General features: G+C 36.1%; 1 protein-coding gene and 1 long non-coding RNA gene across 2 annotated transcripts; both read right to left on the bottom strand.

Annotated features, from left to right (window-relative positions):
- Positions 1 to 267: 267 nt before the first annotated feature.
- LOC111376007 lies at positions 268 to 2,083 on the bottom strand. Its single transcript, XR_002699394.1, has 3 exons — positions 2,005 to 2,083; positions 669 to 1,898; positions 268 to 462 (listed from the first exon to the last, which is right to left on the bottom strand). It is a non-coding gene; the product is annotated as an uncharacterized LOC111376007 (long non-coding RNA).
- Positions 2,084 to 2,502: 419 nt separating this feature from the next.
- LOC111376010 (acid phosphatase 1-like) lies at positions 2,503 to 2,925 on the bottom strand. The gene has a single exon (XM_022998938.1). It carries the CDS (start codon positions 2,923 to 2,925, stop codon positions 2,503 to 2,505), a length of 423 nt encoding a protein of 140 aa, XP_022854706.1.
- Positions 2,926 to 9,886: the final 6,961 nt, after the last annotated feature.

Genomic DNA, 9,886 nt, shown 5'->3' with positions numbered 1-9,886 from the left:
ACAAAAATATCAAAAAAATGTGATTTGAGAATGTGATTTGAGCTTGAGAGGAAGAATCCAACTAAAACGAGAGAAATCATCAATCAAGACACAATAATATTTATATCCCGACGGAGAGGTAATTGGAGACGGTCCCCACAAGTCACAGTGAATTTGTTCAAATAAAAAAGAGCAACGTTGAACTAAATTAGAGAAAGGTAAGCGATAATTCTTTCCCAATTGACAACCAAAACAAGGATCATTATTAAAATTGTTCTTATTGGAAAATAAAATATCACCATGCTTGTGTAAAGAAGACAAAATCATAATAGAAGGATGTCCTAAACGTGTATGCCAAACGACGGAGGTAGCATGATTATTACAAAGAGCAACAGAAGACAAAAAATTTACATGGGCACGATCAAGTACATAGAGGTCTTTCTCACATCGGCCGACTCCCATCACCGCTCTTGTTGCCAAATCCTGTATGATAAAGTCGGAAGAAGAAAATGTTATTGAACAATTGTTCTCTTTAGTAAGCTTACTGATGGAAATAAGATTTTTGGTAATGCTAGGAACAAGAAGAACATTAGACATAGGTATCGGATGGGAAGCAACAATAGACGAAATAGAACCAACACAAGATATAGGTAAAGAATGACCATTACTAACAAACACCCTTTCATTACCATTGTAAGGAATGGAGGAGTCAAGATTCAATGCATCATTAGTCATATGTTAAGTCGCCCCTGTATCCGTGTACCACTCGATGTCGTGAGAGTCTGCAAGAGAGGTTGCTGAAAAAGCTTCAATGAGACCACCATCTTTAGCCTTTTTCAGCAACTTACCAAGTTTATAACACTTCTTGGTTGTGTAATTATCTTTGCCACACCAATGGCAAGTAACAGCAGCAGATTTGGAAGAGTTGCGGCTGTGCATTTTGGAAGAGGAGTGATGTTTGTTTCGGCCAGTAGAAATAATGGAGGAGCCGCGGCTGGCAATGAAAGCAGATTGTTGTTGGACTTCACCATGGATGGATCGAGAGAAGAGCTCATGGCTAAGAGCTTGCGAGACCATAGTGGCGAAGGAAGGCAGTGGACATTGTGACAGCATAGTGGTGGAAAAATTTTTATAATCAGGGCCAAGACCACGAAGAAACCAATGCACCTTGTCTATATCATCAACGGACTTCCCAATGGCAGAGAGTTGGTTACAGAGAGAGCGAAAAGAGCGAGCACAGTTAGCCACGCTACGAGAGCCACGCTAGAGCAATTGAAGTTTGTCTTTCAGCTGAATTTCACGTGTCTTGGAGCTATGAGAAAATGATGTTTTGAGAGTCAACCAAGCATCACGGGCAGTAGCACAATTGACAACCTCGGCCATACACTCCTCAGACAAGGAAGCATAGATGAGGCTGAGCAACATACGATCCTGATTACGCCATTTCTTGTAGGCTGAATTTGGACCCGGGCAGTTCCTTCGGCAATGAGAGGAGAAGGAGCAACGGATGATCCGTCTAAGAAGCCCATGAGATCATGGCTTTCAAGAAGGGGAATAAACTGACTGCGCCACAAAAGAAAATTGGAGGAAGTGAGTTTGATGGTCACCATATGGACCATTGTATTGAGCGGAAGCAGAGAAGAGATAGAATCAGCCATGAAAAAGGTGTGAACTGTTTGGCTCTGATACCATGAAAAGGAAATTCTCTGTTTCATTTTATTGAATACATTGGTAGTGTATTTATACACAAAATACAGTGAAAGATAATTCTAAACTATGTACATGATAAATACAAAATAAATAAGAACCTAATCTAGTTAACTAAATAGGAGTATATAGTTGGAGGGGATAAGGATAATGCTTTCTAATATTCATCAATATCTTCATCAATGGATTCTCCGCCAATATCAGCATCTTCCCTGCACCCAAATTAATACTAGATTATGATTTTTTGATAGTTTTAAAAATCGACTATAATACTAAAAAATGCAAACAGAAGAATAGAAAAAACAATCACAAGTTTACCTGAGAATGAGCTTATCCCAAGTACGGTAACCAACTGCCTTCAGATTTGCTATCCTGGCCTCTCTGTATTCTTCTTGAATTCTTGTTAAGTAGACGATTTTGAACCTGAGTCTCAGCAATGTTTTATATAGATGAAACGCTTCTGGAACTGCCGGTAATTTTCCCTCTGCAATCCACTCATTAAATGATGTTTTGTTGGATGGTAATGCCCTGAAATCAAATATACTTAATATGTTAGTGTTGGTGGAAAATCCAAACATACATTGGGGTAATCCTGATGGTCTTACTGATTGGAAAGGCATTTTTTCAACCTTTTTTAAGAGTGAAATTACTTTTAGTTGAAATCATATAGGAGATTGGTCTTTCTCAATGTGGTGTATAACCCATGTGGTGATACGGTAGAGAAAAGAAGTGCACATACTTGCCAAGAAATGTCCATCTCCTTTAAACTATTAGACTCGATTCCTTTTATTGTAGAGGTATATTTTGCATTAGGGCTTAATCCCTTCGAGTCTTTGACTCGTTTATGTAGTCGAAGTGCTTATCATAATACTTCCCCAACACGTTGGACCAAGCATAGTATGGAATATTAGTAAGGACAATTTTTGCAACATCAAAGACCCAAATGTCCTTGCTGTTGCCAATAAATTTAAGGCCCTTGGCATATTTAGTCGTTGCATCTGCCACCAATTCGTAGTCATGTTGGTATTGCTTATCTAGCTTGTAGTGACCTATATACTTTTCACAAGACATGGGCACAATTTCCCGATTTTGAAGGTTGTTGGTTTTGAGAGTCAAATGCCAGCTGGCGGCACCAGACCGTGGCCGGAGAAGGTAGATTTTACCCTCTTGGAGAATATGGCAATCTGCATTGCATGTTGCTACAATGGTAGCCAGAATGAAAAATACTGTCAACCTCATGTTTCGAGCTTTTGTGAGTAAAGTCTAGGCGTTAATTGGTCGTGTATATGAAGTTCTAACTACCAAATTAGCCATTCTTTTGCACGAAATTACTTTTGTCCCTTCTATAACAAAACCAAAAAAATAAAAATAAAAAAATCTTCATTAATTATTTATTGTTACTTCAATTTATTATTAAAATAATGAAAATTTTAAAATAATTAAATTCTTAGCAACTACAATAACTATGATAACAACTGTAATAAATAATTAAATACAAAAATATGAATTTTTTTTAAAGCAAAAATGGGTAATATTTGTTAAACGTACACCACGTGAAATAAATTCATTTATTATTGTACTATATTTTATTAATTTGACTTGGGTAAGCGGCTCATGGCTCGTCGAGCCACAAAAGTTAAGTGACCGTTTGGTCACTGAATCTTTTCAATGACCGTTCCGGTCATTGAAAAAATTTCAGTGACTGTTTCGATCACTGAAATAATTCTTTTTTTCCCATCTTCTACTATAAATACCTCTTCTCCCAAAGATTTTTTTCATATCAATTGCTACTCCAAATCTCCAACACTCTCAACTCTCTTTTATTATATCAATTATTGAGTTTTTACTCTCTTGTACTAAAAAATATACAATATTAATTCAATTTTTACAGTTTATTAGTTACAATTTCAATTCATTCAATTCTCAATTCTCACAATCTCACTACATTTATATTCTTTTAGTTAAGATTTCATAATAAACAATCAAACAAATGGATCAATGCTCATTTGTTGAAAACTTGTTCGATACAGATGTGGGCCACATCATGGCGAATCGCCTAGGACGCCGCAAAGTCAATTTCCAAATGAATTTGTCGGTCTAAATGACCTACCGATATCTGAAGATGTTCACATTCACGATCAGGGAAGCCAAAATCCAATTGATTTGGATGATATTAACGTTCCCGAAGCGGAATATGAGGATGAAGATACCAAATTAAACATCCCACATGCAAAGGGAAAGCGAAGGGCCAAAAAACAAGCAAAATATTGGGATCACTCTAAGTTGATTTTAACGGGAAAAGTCATCGATAGCCTTGCAGAATCTAAAGCAGTATGTAAATACTGCCAACAAAGATTGGCATGGCAAAAAGGAATTGGTACCTCCCATCTCAACCACCACTACAAAGCATGTGCGGCCAGATATAGACTTCTTCCAGTTAGTCAAGCACAATTGCAATTTGGCAGTTCAGGCGCCGATTCTACAACTTCACCCATATCTATGTGGGTGTATTCGGAGGACAATACTCGAACCAGAATGGTGAAATTTATTGCTGCCACTGAGTTGCCTCTGACTATTGCAGACAACCAACACTTCGCCTCATTCGTGAAAGAATATCTACAACCGAGGTACGTTGGGGTAAGTCGAAACACTCTTCGTGCCGATACAATAAATTATTTCAATAATTCAAAACAACAATTAATTATTAATTTGCAACAATATGGGGGTGTTATATCTTTAACTTCTGATATATGGGAAGGGGTTAATAAAAAAGCATATATAACTGCAACCACACACTATAATCAGTATTGTTAGAGAATATCATTGCGAGACTAAAATTTGATCTTTTACTTTCGATAATGCTAGTGTTAATAAGATAGTCGTCGATAAATTGTGTAGGACACTTCAACCTAATTTTGGTGGGTATTTATTTCATATTCGTTGTGTGTGTCATATCTTGAATTTAATTGTCCAAAATAGTTTAAAACATATAAAGGATGAACTTCAAAGGACTAGGAATACATTAGTATATATTACGATCTCTCCTAGTAGAAAACAAATAGACACGTTAGAAGTGATGACGATGGTATGTTAAATGAATCCGATTGGATTTTATCTTTGAAAATTAAACTATTTTTGACATCTTTCCATGAGACCACAAATATTTTATCCGGCGTTTATTATCCCACAAGCTGTATAGTGCTTGAACGTCTTTATATAATTGCAAGAACATTCCATAAATATAAAAAATGATCATGCTTTTAGTGAAATTATAATTGCTATGGAATTAAAGTTTAGAAAATATTAGGAAGAACTGCCTATGTTATTTCCTTTAGCATGAGCAATGGACCCCCGATATAATATTTCGGGAACTAAATACGTAATTGATCAAATCAATAAAGCTTTAATACTTGATACACCTATTACCTATAAGAATTTAGAACAAACATTATGTGGAATGTATGATTTATATGCAGAAAAAATGGGTGTGAATGTTAGTCGGGTACCCTCTGCACCTACTCCTTCTGTTGAAATTGAAGAAGATGATGTCGAAATAATAAATTTATTTCAAGGCATTAATACATTTAGATATGATGCAACTGCAATGTGTTCATCTAGTGTCATGTCGTCTACATTTGCATCTCATCAAACATCGGTCGAAACTTAAAATGCGATGCCTGCCGAATTAATTGATTACTTCAATCATAATATGCCAATAGACAGAACAATTAAAAAAAGTTCAGAAGAAGTAATTGAATTCTGGCGAAAGTATGAAAGATGTTGGCCAATTATTTTTGCAATTACGAAAGATCTGCTGACACTTCCGGTTAGCACTGTTGCTTCGGAGTCTGCTTTTAGTGTAGGTAAAAGGATTTTGATTGATGTCAGAAGCCGACTGAAAGAAGATGTTTTGGAAGCGTTAATGTGCGTGAAGGATTGGCAGGACGCTCATTTTCAACTATATGATAAATATTCTGAAATTGCATGCCGTCAGGTAAGTGATATTTGATTTAATTATATTAATCAAAATTTCTTTATTTTTTAATCATTAAATTTTATTTTCTTTAAAAAATCGTACACGTTACAACAAATTGTTTGTATGCAATTTTTAACACTGCCTACTTAAAATTGATGTAGCCGGTTCCAAACCCAGATAAATGAGGAGGGTTTACATTTTATCTACTTTAAAAAAAATTAAATTTTTTTTTTATAAAAATATTTCAAAAAATAATTCTTCTTTATTATATAAATATCTTATACTTTATAAAAAGTATTACAATATGATATAAATAAAAAAAATAAAAAATTATTTTCGTTAAATTATTTGTATTTTTTTAACACTTTTTATTTTTTTAAAAAGTGTTTTCTATTATTTCATTCATTTGTAAGACTCTTAATATATTTAAAAATAAAATTGGACGAGCCCACGAGCCCAAACTCGGCTCGGCCCACGAGATTGGACGAGCCACTAGCTCGTGGGCAGAGCCAAGCTCGCCATGAGCGCAAGCCGAGCTCATACGATTAAGAGCCGAGTCGAGCCGAGCCGAGCCGAGCCGGCTCGGCCCATTGCCACCACTAAGTAAAACACAAATATTAGTTATTCCTACTTGCATAAGCGCTCGGCCATTGCCACCACTAGGTAAAACACAAATTTTAGTCATTCCTATTTGCAAAAATCGTACGAAACAAAGACAACACTACAACTTTTAGGACCACCCTAAATGTGAAAGATTATTTGTCGTAGATATTTTTGTGTGGTCCAACTGACAAATATAGAAATAATATTACAAAATTTCATTTTAGCATATTTTCCATAATTCAGTCCTTATCCATAAATTTTTGAATCGTTAGAGCAGAAAATTTCGAACACCCAACCTTAAGAATTTGACCTTTTATTAACGTGCTAAAAGTTTTAACTGTTTTTTAACTTGTACTTGAGTACTTCATTACTCATTGAATTTTATATGGTTGGCGGTTGCACTTCATTACTCACCAAGTGACTCCCAACATTAACCACTGCAAACATGGAGGACAGATTTTACAGTTGGCAGTTAAATGCCACATCATTTCTCCCAAATACCAACTAAACACTCCTTACCCAAAATCAATTGAAGTCGTGAGATGAAACCCTTATGTCAAATGCACAACTTCCATCAGCTATTGCAGAACACACTTCCTAAATCTGAAAATCCAGAGACCCTAACCCCCAATTCGAATTTGATCCACAATCGATGGACCTCAAAGCGTGATTGTTGAAACCGTGGACATGGATAGAGCACCTCAGTTTGCTGACACTCGCATTGAAATGGGTTCAATTTTCGAAGTACATTTCATTTTTCCTACAAGTTATGACCTTTCCAGTGAGACATCTCATTTTGCTGCCACTCGGATTTACTGGAAGGAGACACTAAAAAGCCATGTGTTCAAGGCGGATCTTCCGGGGCTGACGAAAGAGGAAGTGAAGGTTGAAGTTGAGGAAGGTAAATGACAAGTGTGTTTTTTTACATACTTATTTGGCCCCAAAACATGACTAATTATTGATCAAAGCGTTTGAATTATGACTTAATTCTATGTAATTATATTTTGTAGGACTATATTGATGAATGTGGCGGAATTCAAGAGAAAAGAAACGAAAAGAACCAAAAATGAAGAAAATCCAAAGTATGAGGACTAAGTTGCAACATTTCAATAGTTGATTCGAACCACAAAATGAAGATTAAAGATGTTGCGGGTTCAATTGGATGCAATTGAAAGTCAAAGGGTTGAAAATGCAAGAGAAAGGGCTTGAAAGAATCAAAAATCGACTTCAAGGGCTAAAATGCAACATATGGAAGAAATTTTGCCTGGGCGACAGCCCAGTTATAAAAACCGGGCAATCGCCCCATATGTTTTTTTTAATTATCGAGAAGAAAATGTTGCCTGGGTGACAGCTCGGGTTTTGCCTGAGCGACAGCCTAGGCCAATCGTGGTGAAAATTTTCTGGTTTCCTTTTCCGATTAAAACTCTTATGGAAATAAATCTTGGGAGTCTTTTGAAGCCCTAGGGACGTTCAAAAACATACACCACACATCATACATTATTTTGGAAGGATTTGAAGAGCAAGAAGGAGGAACAAGAAGATTCAATCCAAGATTTAAGATTTCACTTCAAGAATTTCAATAGGGTGATGTCTTTTGTTGATTTTCATTGTTATGTTCTTCTTTTCTTCTTCCCATCATGTTAGGCTAGAAAAATCTATACTAGGAGATTGATGAACCTTATAATGTGATATTTAATTCTTTGTTCCGTATTTTGACACAAAACACGTATTGATTGTTTTGAATAATTATATGCGTTTAATTGCTTCCATGATTATGGGCCCGTAATTGTGTGAGTTTTAGTGGTTTGTTTTATCTATTCGAAAGAAGAGGAATAAATTCGACAAGGTATAAATCATCGTAGGGTCCGATAGGGGATAGAAATATACCCTATGCTTTGCGTGAATCTCTAAGTACTCACAAAACTATATGCATTCTCGTATATTTGCATCCGTCATAGAGACATAGATTGGTGGTGTATGAGAATATGTTCAATTCATCTCGAGAGAGAGAGTGTTGAATAGATTTAGGAGTATTGGTTCTCCAAAATCTCATCGTGTTGTCAAAGTGTGGAATTAAGGTTAAATTGAGCATTGCTTGGGGATTCGTGATCCTAGTGCGCTTTTATATTCATTGAGTACATCACTTGCATTCAACACATTCACTTTGCATTCTAGTTCATTCAAATCATACATATTTGCATATTTAGTCCAAGTAAGGTTAATATAAGTCACTACAATTCACGTTTGACAAATCAGTTTCGGTTAAGGCCAAGTTAGGTAAAATTAAACTAATCAATCTCTGTGGGACTATATTCGGATTCAATTGATCCACTTTATTACTTGTAAACGAACCGTACACTTGCGGTGATTTAAATCGAAAGAAAATATTTCGTGAACAAGTTTTTAGCGTCGTTGCCGGAGATTGAGTTTAATTTTAATTTTATTTTTTCTAAGCACTAATTTGAATTTGAATTTTAGTTTCTCTTTTAGTTTATTTTGTCTTTGTTTTGTTTCTATTATTCGATCTATCTTTTTAGTATCTAAGTGCTACTCTTGTTTTTCTCTCAGATTTGCATGCTACGATCGATTGGAGGAGAATTGATTTCGGCCGATCCTGAAATTGAGCGCAATTTTCATCGACTTCAAAGAGAGAATCGAGAAGCAAAATTGCAAATGGCTAACGAACTGAACAATCCTATTATCCCAGCCAATGAAGGAGAGACAGTGAACGAAGGAAATGAGATTTTGGACGACTTCTTGACTCCTCAAGTGATTTATAGCCAGTCCAACATTGTATATCCATCGTTTGGGCAACCCAATTTTCAATTGAAGACGAATGTGATATAGCTATTCCAAAATGGGCATCAATTTTATGGCAGAGCCGAAGAAAATCTACATACACACATATCTCGATTCTTAGATATGTGTCAACACTTCAGATATCAAGGAATCTTGGACAATGCTATTAGGCTAAGGCTTTTTCTACACACCTTGCGGGACAAGACACTTGAATGGTTGGATTTGCTTCCTATTGCAAGTATCACTACTTGGAACGACCTGGCTCACAAATTCTACACGAAGTAGTTCTCACCAGCCAAGATAGCTAAAATGAGACACGAAATATCCATTTTCAGCCAGGAAGAATCCGAATCATTTGACGAAGCCTGGAACAGATTCAAGAATACGCTCCGGAAGTGCCCTCAACATGGGTATGACAGAAGGACCCAAATTCGATTTTTCTATACAAGGTTACTTCCGTACCACAAAAGCATGGTGAACTCAGCATCAGAAGGCTCAATATCCACACGAACAGTTGATGGGGCACTAGAATTATTTGAGAGAATGGCAACTACTTCAGCGATGTGGGCATCTGAGCGTGTAACTTAGAAGAAACCTCCGGGTGTTTATGAGGTTGATACTTATTTAGCCATATCTGCAAAGATTGACTCGTTGTTTCACAAGGTAGAGAGCATATCACAAATAGCACAAAATAAGAAGATTGGCTGTGAAGAATGTGGAGCTGAGTATAAAACATTAAAATGTCCAATTTTAATGCAAGGAGTTGAGCAGGCAGATTTTGCACAGTGGGGGCAACGCCAGCAGAACAATCAATATGGGGAA

This window comes from Olea europaea, unplaced genomic scaffold (assembly GCF_002742605.1).
Source record: "Olea europaea var. sylvestris unplaced genomic scaffold, O_europaea_v1 scaffold1436, whole genome shotgun sequence".
NCBI lineage: Eukaryota > Viridiplantae > Streptophyta > Magnoliopsida > Lamiales > Oleaceae > Olea > Olea europaea.
The sequence above is the reverse complement of the archived record's forward strand: the minus strand, read 5'-3'. Positions and strand labels throughout refer to the sequence as shown.

What these genes read in the sequence shown, in the direction of transcription:
- LOC111376010 (XM_022998938.1), bottom strand. Translation starts at nt 2,925, where the DNA reads ATGAGGTTGACAGTATTTTTCATTCTGGCTACCATTGTAGCAACATGC.